The sequence below is a fragment of the Canis lupus genome, chromosome 26 (assembly GCF_003254725.2).
Source record: "Canis lupus dingo isolate Sandy chromosome 26, ASM325472v2, whole genome shotgun sequence".
NCBI classification, from domain to species: Eukaryota; Metazoa; Chordata; class Mammalia; order Carnivora; family Canidae; genus Canis; species Canis lupus.
In genome coordinates this window covers 36,940,235-36,956,554 of record NC_064268.1, presented here as the reverse complement: position 1 = coordinate 36,956,554, position 16,320 = coordinate 36,940,235, and the positions used below count along the sequence as shown (strand labels likewise).

Below are 16,320 nucleotides of genomic sequence, written 5' to 3'. Positions count from 1 at the left end.
TCTCCGCTGGGACCATGGGCAGATTCACCTGCAGGACCAGCACACAATTATTGTAATGATAGACTTTACGGCACTTCGTAAACTGAGGGTGAACGGGGATCGATGGATTTTGAGGCTAAACTAGAAGTTCCGAGAAGTCCAAGAACTGAGGTTGTAGAGAGTAACTGACGAGGTCCGACTTCTGCCAAAAATAGTTTCATCTCTATTACACACCGTGTAATCACTGGCATCTCTTGTTCTTTTTTTTTTTTTTTTTTTTGGATAAACTGATTAAACCATTTGAGAAGGCTTATGGAAGAGTTGATTGAGGTTGAGGGAGCAGGTTGAATTTTCTAAAGGGAAATAGGCTGCCCCATCAAAAAATATTTCAAAATGGGAAACTTCCATTTTTTTGAAGGCTGAGCTTTGGTCTGTATTTTCTGTCTCCATAATGTCAAAACAAAATGCTAAAGCTAAATCGGGGTGTAATCATGACTCATTGATAATCAGCTTGGGAGCGGTTTTTGTTTTTTGTTTTTTTTTTCAATCTATGCAAAATACTTCCCAGTCAATAAAAGAAGAAGCAAAGCTGTAGAAAGAAGTGGGTAGGGCCTCCTTCAAAGGGCATGTGATAGAAGCGTGGGGGAGCAGTCAGGCTGGCCACGGGGCGGCCCTGGGCCTCATCTGCTGAGCTCTCACAAGCTGCGTATCCATCACAATCATACGGGGCTTGTTAACATGAGCTCTTAATTTTTCTCCTGGAAGTAAAATGCTAGGGTTCTTTTGAAAATACGTTTTTAAAGTAGGAACTTAAAGCGTCTGACTCTTGATCTCGGCTCAGGGTCACGAGGTCAAGGCCTGCGTTGGGGTCCATGCCCAGCGTGGACCCTACTCAAAATACATAAATAAGCAAAACTAAAGGAGGGACAGCCTGAATTGAAAGTAAATAATTTAAAGTTTTAGCTTAGCAGAGAAAAGGATTTTAAAATTGTATGAGAAGTCAGTTGGGAATCTTGTGGATTTGGGCCTATGGTAAGGGAGTACTGACCTCGCAGAAGGTGGAAAGAATATAAAGGCTGTGGGTGGGGTGTTGCAATTAGAAAAAAGTAAATGCTATGTTTAGAAAAGACTTAATGACAGAGTTTGAAAGGGCTAAAAAACTATAATTAGAAAATACAAGGCTTTAGTAGCTATAGTTAATTAGGGCCAGCCCAGATCCCAGGCGGGTTATTCAGTCAACACTTGTTGAGTAAATGGAGTACATGGATACGTACGTGGGGCTTCGGAACAAAAAACCAAAAAGATTTTAGAGACCTTAAGGAAAACAAAGTAGAGATCGACAGGACGAGGAGCGGAGCAGCAAAGAGTAAAGTCAGGTTTTGAACAGTAGGAAACACTTGGAAGTAAAAATCATCAGCAGTATCTTGGGTTGCTGATTTTGCTAGAAATCGGGAAGGCATGACTTATCCATAAATAAATGATGACTGGGGAGGGAGTCGACGAATGAGCTTAGGGGGATAACAGCTCAGACTTTAACGTAGGTGATTTAGGTCTCTAACTAAAGTCTGCAAGTGATTTTCAAAGCACTAGCCCAGCATACATTAAAAAGGAAAAAAGTGGGGTCCCCGGGTGGCTCAGGGGTTGAGCGTCTGCCCTCGGCCCAGGGCATCACCCTGGGGTCCTGGGATCAAGTCCCACATCAGGTTCCCCGCAGGGAGCCTGCTTCTCCCTCTGCCTGGGTCTCTGCCTCTCTCTGTGTCTCTCATGAATAAATAAATAAAATCTTAAAATAAGGAAAAGAAGGAAAAAGTAATTATAATATTACTAGGCTGGTGAGTGTAATATTACATCTATTACTATAAATGCTTGGGGGATAAACATCAAAATTTTTCATAACAAAATATGAAAGGCATATATGGTCGCTAGATAATTAAAGCAAATCTTAACCTGGCATAGAAACGATCACCTTGGGGATCCCTGGGTGGCGCAGCGGTTTGGCGCCTGCCTTTGGCCCAGGGCGCGATCCTGGAGACCCGGGATCGAATCCCACATCGGGCTCCCGGTGCATGGAGCCTGTTTCTCCCTCTGCCTGTGTCTCTGCGCCTCTCTCTCTGTGACTATCATAAATAAATAAAAAAAAAAAAAAAAAAAGAAACGATCACCTTTACTGACGTAGGATTTGATTCAGTACATTTATGCAAAGCTTTATAACAGGTCAGAGCTATAGAGTTTTATTGCCAAAAGTTAATATTTGGTGCAAGACAAATTGAGCTTGCCATGGTTATGCTGCAGTCCTGTTTTCCTGGTACCAGTTATAGCAAAATCAACTTCCAGAGTAAATCTGAAATGCAGAGAGAGCGGCTGATAAGGCTTTAACGGCAGTCACACCAGCCAACTGATGGAAATCACCGTGTTATCAGAGGAAAGTTAGGTTCAAGTTTTGAGACAGTGGCTCTCTTGCAGAGAAAAAAAAAAGTCCATCTTGTGTACCAAATTATTCTAAGCTGAAAAAATTATTTCGTGATCGAAAAGGCAGAAAAGAGGGGGACCCCCGGGTGGCTCAGCTGTTTAGTGCTGCCTTCAGCCCAGGGGGTGACCCTGGGGTCCCAGGATCGAGTCCCACATCGGACTCCCTGCAGGGAGTCTACTTTTCCCTCTGCCTGTGTCTCTGCCTCTCTCTCTCTCTCTCTCTCTCTCTCTCTCATTCTCTCATGAATAAATAAATAGAATCTTTAAAAAAAAAAAAAAAAGAAAAGGCAGAAAAGAGGAATAAGAAGACTGAATCCATCCAAATCCAGTGTTATGGTGAATTGACCTTCCTGGAAAATTTTATTTGTTATTTCTTGAAGGCAAAGGGTGCTACGTGCCAGTGAGCGTCTGAGAGGGTGGGTGTCCTGTGCCGGGGTGGGCCCGGCAGGGAGGGGCCGGCTGCTCTGGGGACTCTGCGAGCAGGGGGCGGCGGGTGCACCTCGGATCCCGGGCAGACCCCAGAGGAAGGAGGCACGGACAGATGCCAGCAGCCCCCCGCACGGTCGCCCCAGGCCAGGACGCGGGCTCCCGCAGTCCAGGGAGCCGGGGGAGCTGGGCCAGCTGCGGCCCCAGGGGTGCCTGGTGGACGTGCAGAGTCCGAGAGAAGGGGCCTTTCAGGCCAGGACGCACTTGAACTGGACCAGTGCTACGGTTGGGGCGGGCGGGGCACACCTCCCCGGGGGCCCACGCGGCCAGAGCCCGCAGGACCAGCCAGCGCCCCGCCCCGCCCTGAGCGCTCTGTAGGGGAAAGGATGCAATTAAGTATTTCTTTGATAACTGTGAACTGGATTTTGCTTTGAAAATATGTGTTCATAATTCAGGTAACTTGCTACTTAAAGCACTAAGTCTAATAGCTGAAAAGTAAATGTAAATGATAATGACGAAATTAACTTACAGGTGCATAGTGGCGATTTTGTGTCCTGGTTTAAAAATCCAGATATCAGAATATAACTCGGATTAAAAAACCAAGTTCGTGGACTAATTAGGGATCACTTATGTGATTTCTGAGAAATGGAAACATCTTTGTTCGAGTGTGAAATTACTTTAAGGATGAGTGTTTATCCATGAGAAATTTTTAATTGATGTATTAATCATATTTTCAAAAAATATAAATAAATAAATATTTCTGACTGTATTAATCATATTTTCAAAAAATAAAAATAAAAAAATAAATATTTCTGGCTGGAGAGCTGATTCAGGTTTTTAAAGCACTTCTTTTTTTTTTAAGTGCTCCCTTTCTAAGAATGGCACAAATACGGAAGGTGAAGGTATGACATGAAACGTTAATGACACTCAGGGATCGAGAAGAGGCAGAGGTTTTTGTTTCCAGCCCTAACGGTCTAGCTCACATACATTTCCTGCCATGAAAACAGATAAAACGTGCAAGTTATAATAGGAAATCATCTAATTAGAAACATCAAAAGCTGACAAGATAAAAAAAAAAAAAAAAGAAGAAGCTACCAGGTTAAAAATCTGCGAGGAAGTAGGAACCTAAGAGACCAGCCTGCAGGGAGGCGCTTTGTGAGTGTGAGCTGATGCCACAGCCTCACGGGGGAGCGGGATCAGAGCTGGAGCCTACAACGGGCTCCAGTGGGAAGAATAAAAAAAGCCCTTGTCAAGTGAAGCTGAGGCGTCTCAGAGTCACAGCCCACACGCAGGGTGCAGCCACCCACCTCCCGCCCGGCAGGCCGCAGGGACGGTGGGCCTTGGGGTTGGAAGTATTCATACAGGGGAGGCGGGTGGGTGTGGGAACTTGTATTCAAAGGCTGGCCCTTGTGTGCGAAATTCCAACTCAAAGTCCCATCACCTGGGTGGTCCGAGACACTTTAAAGGGGCAGGTTTAGGTCAAAGTGGTCCCAGACTGGTGGTGCCGCCAGACTCCCGGCAGAAACAAAAGCAAATTCAAATTCTACCCCTAAAAAAGGCCATTCGTCCTCAGCCTCAAAGCACCCCTCCGAGTCATTTTTCAGTGGTAATGACAAACGTCCAGGCAAAAATAAGCAAGCACACGAGGAGAAGGGGAAAATCTAAGAAAAATCTAGATCCTACAAGAGCAGATTCGTCCTTTAGTGAATTTTGTAGCTGTTTGTGCAACTACTTCTACTCGAGCACCGGGTGTGTGCACCAGGTCCTGTGTAGGGTGCTGGGCACGGGTGTCACCCCGGCTCCCGCAGGAACAAATCACCCGGCGGGTGCAAGGTTAGTTGCAATGACATTATATTCATGCTCATTTACCTTCGGTCTCAGTGTTTTCCTGGACTTCCCAGCACAAAGAAGAAGGAGCACCCGTGACTATTAACGGATAGATTCTGAACATAATCTCTTGCAGGACTGAGACGGACATCCCTGGTCCCTCCCCGGGCCCCCAGCCCCTGGAGGTGGGGCCTGATGATCCCCTGAGCAAACCGCAGGGCTGCGTGCAGGACCAGAAAGGGGGTGAAAGGGGGTGAAAGCCAAAGATGACTACCTTTCACTGTGGGCGACCACACAGATGATTCTGGGAGAAGAGTATGAACCGGACAACGCTGAGGTTAAGGAAGCTCTGGCAAAAGTCGAGGGCAGGGCAAGTGAAGAGAAGCCGGGCCCGTACTGACGTACGCAGAAGGCCTTTGTTTCCTGGCCAAGCTCGTTGGCGAGACCTTGCGGATACCTGGGTTCCTTTGGGGTGTCCACACTCACGGCCCGCCTGGGTCTTCTACCCACTTTTCACAATGAGGGCTCATGTCATCCCTTCTATTCTCCTGCATCCGTTTGCTCTTATTAAATATTCTCGTGGTTCTTATTTACTTAGCTTTCGGAACGGTATGGCCTGTGCTTTCTGTTCCTTGCTTGCCAAACCGTGGTAGCGTGCTGCAGTAGGAACGCCCACCGCACCCACGCGCGGGCCGCTCACTCAGGGCCTGGGACCGTGCGAGACACTTTTTAGGAGTTATTTACTGCTCACGGCCCAGGAAGGGGCAAGTCGGCCTCACCTCCGCTTTACGGGTGGCTGCTGCGCACCGCGGAGCTCACATCCTGCAGCAGACGGAGCGGGCGCGAGAGCACGAGCTTGGAAGCTGGACAGACCTGGACTCAAACCCTGACCTGCTCCCGGGATCCCCCTCCCCTCGGGACGAGGCTCAGCTTGCCCGGGCACAGGCCGCCGCCTGGATGGCACGGAACACACCGGGGCCCTCACAGTGCTGGTTTCGCCTCCCTTCCAACAGTTACTCATCTGAAAGTTCACGTCTTGCCCGAGGGAGCATCTTCAGAGAGTTTTCAAAGCGGCTACTACTGGATAAATAACGTGGTATTGTACACACTCTATAAAATAATGAAAGGTAAATAATCTCTTCTGTTTACAGACTGCTTTACAGCTCCCGCAGCCCTACACCCCTTCCCAACCACTGGCCTGTTTGATCCTTTGGAAAATATTTTACTATCTCAGTTGTGTTGTTGTTTTTTGTTTTTGTTGTTGTTGTTGTTGTTTTTGTTGCTTTTGTTTTTGTTTTTTGTTTTTGTTTTAGTTGATTGGTTGTCTGTCTCTGGGACATACTAACACTGTCTGAACATGATAACATTGCCTTGAAAAATGCTAATCCAGGAAATGATGCAAGGAAAAAAAGAATCAAGCCTTTGCTTTTCCCTCCAGTCCTCTGGAGGCAGACTGCCTCCTTCCTTGTCCTGGGTACGAGTGTGTGTAGGCGGGATGTTGGTGGCCAGAGTTGGAGGTGCGGCAGTGGAGGGAGGGAGGGATGTAACCCATAGCTAGCTGTCTTGGCTTTTCATGGTCAGGATGCCTAGCACAGAAGGAATGTGCTACCTTCTCTTATTAAAGGACGTCTCATTTTCTTCTCAAGCTCATGAGAAGAATCATCCTATAGTCTCTCTCATCCAGAGAGTGTGGAAAAAAAAAAAAGTCCTGGGAAAGATGTATTCATCCCACACAGTAGGGGCACAACCAATCTTTGAAACCACTGCAGTGACCGTGGTGTACACGGACCATCCTCTGTGGACGATGCAGAAAATCATGTGATGATCCCTGTGAGTCTCTCAAAAAGGCAGCCCAGCCTCACTTCTAGGATAGCTTCTTCAGCAAGACCCACTTCTCAAATAAGGATTATTTCAGAGGAAGCACGTGGGGACATATTTTGTTTGAGACCCCAACTTTTCAGAATATATTTTGAGCCAATATTTAAAGCTTGGGAAGTGTCACAGGTTTTTTAAAGTTGGCTTGCTTTGCCCAGTTGTCTCTACCTGGCCCTTCTGGAGCTTGTTGCTGGTGCCTGGATTATAATCGTGTTGGCTAAACAGAAGTCCAGGAATCCTGCTAGCTTTTTCAGCTGTTAATTTAATCCTACACAGAACACACGCATGCCCCAAACCAAAAAAAAAAGAAGGTTCAAGACAAGTAAATAGAAAAAGCAAAAAAAAAAAAAAAAAAAGAAAGAAAAAAAGAAAGAAAGAAAGAAAGAAAGAAAGAAAAAAGAAAAGAAAAAGCAAAGCCTCTGGCCCTCGAATGTCTCCCTCTGTCCGACTGCACAGTGTCGGGGATCAGCGTGTGGCCGCTGCTCCTGGACCCTCCCCACTTCAGGAGCTCTTGCTGACTGGGGGCATGGAGGGAAAGACCACCTGCCCCTTCGCTACTAATGCTTGACAAAGCTCAGAACTGGGGAGAAGTCCTGAAGCAGGCAGGGCAGGATTGCAGCCCCACTGCTATGCGCAGCTGCCCAGGGCCGCAGCGTGTCCTCCCTGAGAGGACACCACTTAGGGGCGCCCGGTGGCTCAGCCGGGGACGTGGCCGCCTTGGGCTCCCGTCAGGATCCCATCCCGCACGGGCTCCCGGCTCAGTGGGAAGCCTGCTTCTCCCTCTCCCCCTACTTGTGCTTTCTCTCTCTGTCAAATAAATAAAATCTTAAAAAGGAAAAGAAGATACTGTTTAGAATTTTACAGAAATTAATCAAATTAAATAGGCACTTCACACAAGTGATTTTCACTTAACAACATTTTTAAAGATACTACGATACTGAGTGTCTCCACTTGAACATCGCTCCTGTACGTGGTAGCCGGACCCCAATCCCTCTCCCTCCTGGGGTTGATGCCACCTTTGTCCTGGACCTTCCTGGGGGTCCTGTGGTCCCCTGAAACCACAGAGTCCCCACTCCACTGCCTTCCCCTTGCTGCCCAAGCCTCCACTGCAGCCCCAGCCCAGCCCTCCTCAGGCTTCTGCCCCGATTCTTGGTTTGTCACCTCTCCTCCCAGCCGGCCCAGAACGCACCTCAAAGACAGTCCAGTGGGGACCGTTATAAGATGATAGTACGGCGTGTATTGAGCACCTACTACGTGCCAAGTGCACATCTAAGTATATGATAGGGGGCAACCTGTTCAGTAAGGGCCACAAGCAGCCTGGGGCCGGCAGTGCCGCCGCCGCTGGGGTCTGAGCAGGGCTTGGGGGCACCTGCTGGGGACCCAGGGCCAGCTCCTCCCGGCTGGGGTCGGCGCCCACCGCTGACATGTCCAGGAGCAGGATCTCCGGGGGCCTGTCCTCGTCGGTGGAGCAACCGGCCCATGTCCGCTCAGGTCTGGACCTCGGGGTCGGGCCTTGAGCCCCTCCTCGGGCTCCACGCTCGGGGTGGAGGCTACTCTATTATTTTTTAAAGCATTTTGTTTATTTATTCATAGTGACCCAGACACAGAGAGAGGCGGAGACCCAGGCAGAGGGAGCAGCAGGCTCCACGCAGGGACCCGAGGCGGGACTCGATCCCGGGACCCGGGGTCACGCCCTGGGCCCTGCGCTGGAGGAGACGCGCCCTGCGCCCCCCCCCGCCCCCCGAGCCCCGCTGCCGAGTGAGCAGGGCCGAGCCCCCCTTCCCGCCGGCTCACTCCCGACGAGCCCCGAGGTGCCGCCCGCGGGGTCCCGAGGCCGGGGAGGGCGGAGGGGGGAGGGCGGAGGGCGGAGGGGGGAGGGGGGCCCCAGCGCAGGGAGCGCGGCGCACGGGCGCCAGGACCACACCGCCCGGAGCCCGAGCCCGCGGAGACCCCCGGGGCAGGCGGGTCCGCGGCACCCCGGGGTCGGGCCCCCGCCCCTCCCCGCCCCTCCCCGCCCCTCCCCGCGCCCCCTCCCGCGCCCCCTCCTCCCGCGCCCCCTCCTCTCCGCGCGCCCCCTCCTCTCCAGGCTCCTGTCTGCGCCCCCGGTCCCCGCGCGCCCTCCTCCCTCCTCCCTCCTCCCTCCTCCCTCCCCTCCCCTCCTCCCCCCTCCCCGCCCCGACAGCGCGGCCCGGCCCGCCGCCCCCCTACCGTGCTGCGCTGCTCGGCTGCGGACATGCTGGCGGCGGCTGCGGCGGCCCGGGCCGGAGCTGCTATAAGAGGCCGCGGACACGTCGCACTTCCCGTGACCGGCCCCTCGGCCCACCCTCCCGCCCCGCCCGCCCGCCCCGCCCGGGACCCGCCGCCGCGCCCGCTCGACTTCGCCCCCCCGACCCGCCCCCGCCCCCGCGCCTCCTCCAGGAAGGACTCCGGCCCGCCCCGCTGCTGAGCGCGCCCGGCGGGCAGGGGCCTCCGCGGGGGGGGGGGGGGGGGGGTTCATCCAGACCAGGCTCGCAGCCCAGGTGCAGAGGCCGGCGACCCCGGTGCCCCGGGCCCCTGCGCCCGCCCCCAGGTGTCCCCAGGTGCCCCCTGCGCCCGCCCCCGGGTGTCCCCAGGTGCCCCCTGCGCCCGCCCCCGGGTGTCCCCAGGTGCCCCCAGGTGGGGGAAGCAGCACAAAGAGGGCTCAGGCCCAAACCCCGGGGCAGGGCGAGGCCACACTCACCCCAAAGCCCGGGGGCAGCGGGGGAGGGGGGCAAGGAGGAGCGGCAGGTGCTCAGGCCATCGCCCTCGGCCCCCTGCACCTTAACCCTAGCGTCAGGCCACGCACGGATCAATAGGACACGACCTGCTGGAAAAGAAGCGTGAAGATGCCCGAGGACGCGCAGCCCCTGCAGCGCACCTGCAGGGCCTCCCGGGGTGGGGGGTCCCCGCCGTGCGGCCTCCCTGGTCCTACTAGGAGCAGGAACCTGAAGATCTGGCCACGGCCTCCTGCTCCGTGGGGACGTGCGGAGGAAAAACACCCGGGTCGGAAGCCTGAGAAGGCGGCCAAGCGTGGCACGGGCCCCAAATGCCACTATATATGTATTTTCTTAGCATTTTGGGTCAGCTGCCACCACCCCCTTCGAGGTGAGCAGCTCGAGGGCAAACACTGGATGTCCGTTTCTGCTCCGAACACAAACACCCTGAATTTGCGTGGTTTAAACAGGAGCGCCCGTTCTGGTTTCATTGGGAAAATCCTCTTGCGGCCGCGCCAGCCGCGTCTCGGACCCTGCCGGATGCAGACAACAAGGTACACGAAGTGTGGATGGAGCAACAGCGATTTGTGCACTTGCTGTCTCTTTTGAAAAAGAGACCTGGCCTCTAAAATAGTTGTGCTTCTGACACACAAGGCAGGTCTCTAAGGGTCCCTCCCTGGAGATGGAACAGATGAGTGTTTGGACCTGGGGGACATCTCGAGATCCTTGGTTGCCTCCCTGTCCCCCCCCTGATTTCCCCAAGAGGAAACGCAGAGCTGGTGCCCGGGCAGGAGATGGACCTGGACCTTGATGTCGTCACCGGCCAGAGGCAGGGGCCACCTCAAGGCCAGGTCACAGACCCCCGCAGCGCCCTGTGACCTGAACCACTGCACCTCTCGGGCTCGGGCCTCAAGATGCCGAGGAAACTGTCAGCGGGACCGTTTCTCTTGTCTTAGATTTCATGAAGCGTCAAACAGCCCCCGGAACAGACACGCTTTCCTGCTTCTTGGGAAGCAGTTCTTGTGAAAGGGGAGGCCTGGCCTGCCCGGGCCCACGCGGGTGAAGACCCGTGCAGGTCACAGCTTCCCCGCTGAGCGGGGCAATTCCCTGAGGAGCAGGCTAATCGTTCCTTCCTACTTTCCCAATTGTTGTTGTTGTTGTTGTTTTCCATCTAAGGGCAGTGGCTTGGGTTCTTTTTCACCGCAGGACCGTCGTGGTCCTAGAGGAGGACGCTTGCTTCCTCGTGGGAGCAACTAGATGCTCCACTTTGGGAGCCTGCGGGCCCAGCCCGTCAGAGCTGAAAGGAGGCCCCGTCGGGAGGAGGGAGGAAGGGTCCCAGTGTGTCCCTTCTCGCGGCCCCATCTCCATAAATGTCTCTGCAGCCTCCCCCCGAGACCCCGCTACAGGGCACCGCGAGCTACGCTCTACAGTTTGTAATCTTTACACTAACTTGCATGAGGGTTTGTTTTTCTTCTTCTTCTTCCTATTTATTTTTCTTCCTTCCAGAACTGACTGGGCTTAATAATTAACTTTAATGAGCTGGTGGTGACTCCTTGATCCTTTTATTGTCTAGAAAAGATGGAATCAGCTCCCACAAATAAACAAGGGAAATGCATATACGAAGCACACCCGTGTTGGTGAGATCTTTATGCCGGAGGCTCCCCAACACATTTTAGGGAGTTTCATCACATTTTAGGGGATCTGGCCTGGAGACCAGCTCCCCAGGAGGGCCGTTCCCAAAGGACGCAGCTACACCGCCCCCTAGTGGCTATGATGAATTTTTTTTAAAAAGACCTTCTTGTTGACACCTCCTGAACCAAAAGGGAGTTCCCTTGAGTCAAGAAGCCCTTCGAGAAAGTCCTCCAAAGGATCCAAACACTCTTCCCACACACAGGTACTCCCAAGAGAAGCAAAATGTGGTCTCTGTCCCCGAGAAACTCTCAGTCCAGTGAGGGAGACAAACTGCCGCCCTCCTGCATCCCAAGCATTTCAGTCCCCCGGGCCTGGGCAGGTGAGACTCTGATCTAGTCGTTAATCCTTGATGCACAGCTGAAGGGTTCTCCGGCGGCGGCGGGTAAGCGCGGAGGAGTTCCCAAAAGCGCTCTGGTTAGGCATCTTCAACCATTTCCAGTTTGGGATTCTGTGCAGGGCCTTTAAATCGCAGGGCCCTTAAGCAACGGGAGAGGAGACTCCTTCAAGATTCCTGCTGCCCACTCCATCCCCGTTCTGTCGCACCTAAGTCAACAGGACAACTCACAGATGCGTAGCTTTCCAAGGCATCCACTGTTCTCATTGAAAGCCCGACTCTTTTTTTTTTTTTTTTTTTGGCACTCGTGTGCTATTCATTTAAGTCACGTGGACAGAAATTACTTAATTTCACTTACAGGTACAACTGGCAGAAATAGGTTTGGGGTCAAATACTATGGAGCTCAGTACACATCAGGGAGGGGGAACGCCGGAGGGTGTGGGCATTTCAGCGCACCCTACAATCAGAGAATGTTCACCCGGCTATCGGTATCAGTCACCTTTTCTTTTTTCTTTTTTTTTAAGATTTTTTTAAAAATTTTACTTATTCACAAAAGACACACACACACACACAGAGAGGCAGAGACCCAGGCAGAGGGAGAAGCAGGCTCCATGCAGGGAGCCCGATGCGGGACTCGATCTCAGGACCCCGGGGTCATGCCCTGAGCCGAAGGCAGATGCTCAACCGCTGAGCCACCAGGTGCCCCAGTCACTATCTTTTCTAGGAGAAATGGAGGGCATGGATTGAGCCAGCCACTGTGTACAAAGAAAGGACGTCGTGCGAGTGCAGAGGAGGGGCATCCAGCTGGACTCTGGGAGACAGGTGTCAAATTTTCTTGGGGAACAGACTACATGAACTTGAGACTTGAAAGACGGATAGGCCAACCCTCCCCTCCCCTCCCCAACAACCGTGTATGTGTGTAAATGTGAAAATGTAAAGGCACAGAGCTGCATGAAATCACACGGCATGTTGAGAGAATTGTAAGTATCGGGGCTCCTGGGTGGTTCAGGTGGTCAAGCGTGTGCCTTCGACTCAGGTCGTGATCTCAGGGCCCTGGGAGCGAGCCCCACGGCCACTCCCTGCTCAGTGGGGGCCTGCTTCTCCCCCTCCCTCTGCTCCTCCCTGCTGTTCATGCTCTCTCTCTCTCTCTCTAATAAATAAATAATATTTTAAAAAAAGAAAGAAAGAAAAAAGGAAATTGTAAGCATGTGTAGGGCCGGGGTGGGGAGATGAAAGGCGGGCGCAGAAGGCTGTCAGGGGGCCCCGCAGGGAGGGGCCCACGTCCTCTTGCTGGAGCTCGTCTGCGGCCTTCGCCATGTGGCCTTCCGTCCACTCACCGCCGATGGGCAGTCCCTACGGGACACTTCCTGTGTCCAAGGATGACAGTCCCTGTCCCGAGGACCCGGGCTGCTGAGGGAGATGGATGCACGCACACAATTCCAAGGAAATGCGAAGTGCTGGAATAAAGGTGCGTTCAAAGCAACAGGCAGAGAACCTCGGAGAAGGTGATGACTGCTGGACCGCAGACTCTCGTGGCCGTGGCCATTTAAGGCGAGTTCCCAAGAGAAGAGAAAGCCAGATGGAAAGGTGACCTGCCCCCAGACTGATGGCCCGGCTGCCCAGGCCGCGTGAAGCGTCCACCCGCAGGCCCGGCCTCCTCCCACGGCCCACAGAGCGCAGCCCCCCGGGTGGGCCGGGCCGGGCCGCTCCTGCACGTGGGTGCTCTCCTGCCACTCGCCGGGTGGCATCTGGTCCAAAGGTTTGGTTGCTCATTGCATTGGGTTTAAAAGAGGCACGTTTATAAGTTACACATGCGTTATGCAAAATAGAGACATTTCGGGCACTTGGGGAAACTCACTCCAAACTTCAGCAAACCTCAGGGAAAACAAGTTAATTTGGTCACTGGCTGAGTTTTCAGCCTTCAATCATTTATTTTACAAGATGCTCAGTGAGGTGGAAGATGATGTAATCCCTGTCACTTGGAGGCTCTAGAGTGTTAGGGTTTCCAACCAAACTGGAATTATTTAACTATTAACTATCTAAGTAACAAATTATGTCCCTTAAACTTTATTAGAAAAACGTCCAACTAACCTGAGTGAAATTCTAAGACGTATTTTAAAGGAAAGAAGGGGGAAGGAAGAAAGAAAAGAATGTGGTGGTATAATAAATTAATATTATGATTATTAGAGAGCATCAGAGATACCATAAATGGATGGTTAATTTGCAAATTGGAATATAGTATGTTGAGCATAATTTACTAGTGTTTTCTAAACCTTCTAGAAGGATTTTATAAATTTCACATCATGTAAAGATAAGCAGTAAAAAAATCAATATAATCTCTCTCTCTCATCTCTTTTATTTTCAAAAAATTATTTAAAAGCTTATTTTTTTTATTAATCTCTACGCCCAACATGGGGCTCAAACTCACGACCCAGAGACCAAGAGTCGCACTCTTCTGACTGAGTCAGCCAGCCGCCCCTCCACTCTTTTAGACAAAGGCATAAAAATCCTAACTCATAGACCTCAGGCTTCCTGACAGTATTTTAAGAGAGTTTTTATGGGTACTAAGCATCTTCTGAAAAAGCGATAGCTCTCTATGTATATTGCTATTTTTCAAATGTCTTTAGATGCCGCTGTAAAGAGTAAAATTCATATTCATTTCTTTATTTTTAAGATTTTATTTATTTATTCATGAGACACAGAGAGAGAGGCAGAGACCCAGGCAGAGGGAGAAGCAGGCTCCATGCGGGGAGCCCGACGTGGAACTCGATCCCAGGACCCCGGGGTCACAGCCTGGGCCGAAGGCAGGTGCTAAACCACTGAGCTCCCCGGGGATCCCCCAAAATTCAGATTCATTTGCAATGTCATCAAATTCATTTCCTGATCTTTATGTAATATTTTCAATCATCAGATACTAAATATACAACTGCAGTCATAGGAAAAATCAGTCTGCTAGAGAAAAATGGGCAACAGTCCTGGTACAATAAAAATCGTAAATATTGGCCCAAATCATTATATGCACGGCTAGCACACACTTACGCTTGAACTTTGAAATCCCTTTCTGTTTTCATAACACGATCTTTTCTTTATCATATCCCCCCCACCGCGCACACACACACACACACACACACACACACTTTTTCTTTCGCTCACTCTTGGTTTAGAGAGACAATCGTGCTCTGGGCCGGTGGGGGAGGACTTCTTTCAAAGCCCTAATACTTCGCAGACTTCCCTGCACCTCGTAACCATCTGGGGAACCACTGGACTAAGTAGATCAGAGTCGGGGGCCCAGGCATCTGTCGTTTCACACTTTTCTCTCTAAGACAATCCCGGGTTGTCAGAGGGGAGGCTGCGTCAAGGTCACCTACGCTGAGTTACAGATTGCTGCCCGCCCCCCCTTTCCCGCCAGTCCCCACGCCAGCTGTCAAGCTTAGGATGCAGAAATCCCACATCTAACAAGTTCCCAGGTGACGCCCATGCTGCGGGCCCAGGGACACGGTCCTGCAGATATTGCCTCACATATACGACTCCCAGCTCGCCCGCACGTTTCAATTTGTTAGACGAAATGTAGAAAATAGGTGGAAAGAGGAGAAGTAGGTGTCCTGGGAACACAACCTGGGCTGACATTCTTAAAAACCATCCCACTAATGAGAACACAGTGTCTCGCAGTGTGAACGGGAAGGCGATGGATGTTGCCAGGGGTTCCCAGCCCTATTAGGACCCCCCTGGAAGCCTGAAAACTCCACCTTCAGCCGCCTGGGCTCCCGAGCTGCTTCTCAGGGCAGGGGGCTCGCACCACAATACGCCACCCCCCGGGGGGGTGTTTTGCAGCCTGTTTTGAAGCCACCAGTTCCCCGGGGAGCTTGCAAAAACCCACAGGCCCGGGTCCCCCCCTTGGAACTCCCCTGACAGGCCACCTAGTTCTGAGCCTCCTTGAGGGCTTTTAATTAGGCCCCGGCCCCTTTTCCCCCAGATGCTTTGTTTATTCAGAGTCCTTTCCTTCTCTCAGGGCTTTAAAATGAGGAAGAGAATCTAGTTTTGTTTTTCTGTTTTCCATCCTGAGCCCAGAAAGGGTCTTTTTTTTTTTTTTTTAAGATTTTATTTATTTATTCATAAGAGACACAGAGAGAAAAGCAGGGACATAGGCAGAGGGAGAAGCAGGCTCCCCAGAGGGAGCCCGACGCGGGACTCGATCCCAGGACCACAGGATCACATCCTGAGCCAAAGGCAGCTGCTCAACCACCGAGCCCCCCAGGCGTCCTAGTATAATCCGGAAAGGGCCTTGATCGAATGGCAGGGGGCCAGAATGGGGAAATATTAGGGGTAAAAATCAATGAATACCTAAAATATTGTCCCACCGTATCATTTTTCTTTTTCTGACATTATTCACTGAATAACTTACCTCTTCTTCTGTGGGAGGCTTCCGTGAGCAATTGGTGAGTGAGCTCCTCCTCCGACACCCCCGGGGAGGTCCTAGGAGAAGCAGCTCACTTACAAATTGTAACTTGGAACTTTTTCTGCCCTTTTGTTCTTCCAGACTAATGAATTATTTTATTAAGCTTCCTTTTCTGCCCCCTAAAATTATACAGGGTTTGTACTAAATTGTTAATGATGAGTTACACACTTAATTTGGGAAGAATTGATAGACCAGCCAAGTGTCTTCTGTAGCACAGCGTATCTCTGTTCTGGTTTTCTGAATCTCCTGCATGCGTACCTACATCCCCACGGAATTATAAATGGAATTTCCCATCTACCCTCTTCCATCATTCTTGTTTTGAAGGAATGCTATGGGTTATCGTACTCACTTCTTAAAACGTGATTATTTACTTCATAAAACGACATCCCCTCCCGCAAGGTAATTGAGAGACGTTGAGAACCGGCGACGAGAAGAGTGGAATCAAGGGTCCCTGAGGAGTCCTTGGGGGGGGCTCAGGTGCTCCCAGGAGTGGTCGGCCTGGATGGGGCTCTTCATGCAAATTGGTCTTT

General features: G+C 51.6%; 1 protein-coding gene across 2 annotated transcripts in view; it reads right to left on the bottom strand.

Annotated features, from left to right (window-relative positions):
• The window catches only part of PAPSS2 (3'-phosphoadenosine 5'-phosphosulfate synthase 2), a 48,820-nt gene extending 39,905 nt beyond the window's left edge, over positions 1–8,915 (bottom strand). For both annotated transcript variants that reach the window (XM_025441435.3, XM_025441436.3), the window contains exon 1: positions 8,785–8,915. In XM_025441435.3, the coding sequence (XP_025297220.1) occupies positions 8,785–8,811 (27 nt within the window). In that variant the 5' untranslated portion in view covers positions 8,812–8,915. The remainder of the gene's footprint in view (positions 1–8,784) is intronic.
• Positions 8,916–16,320: the final 7,405 nt, after the last annotated feature.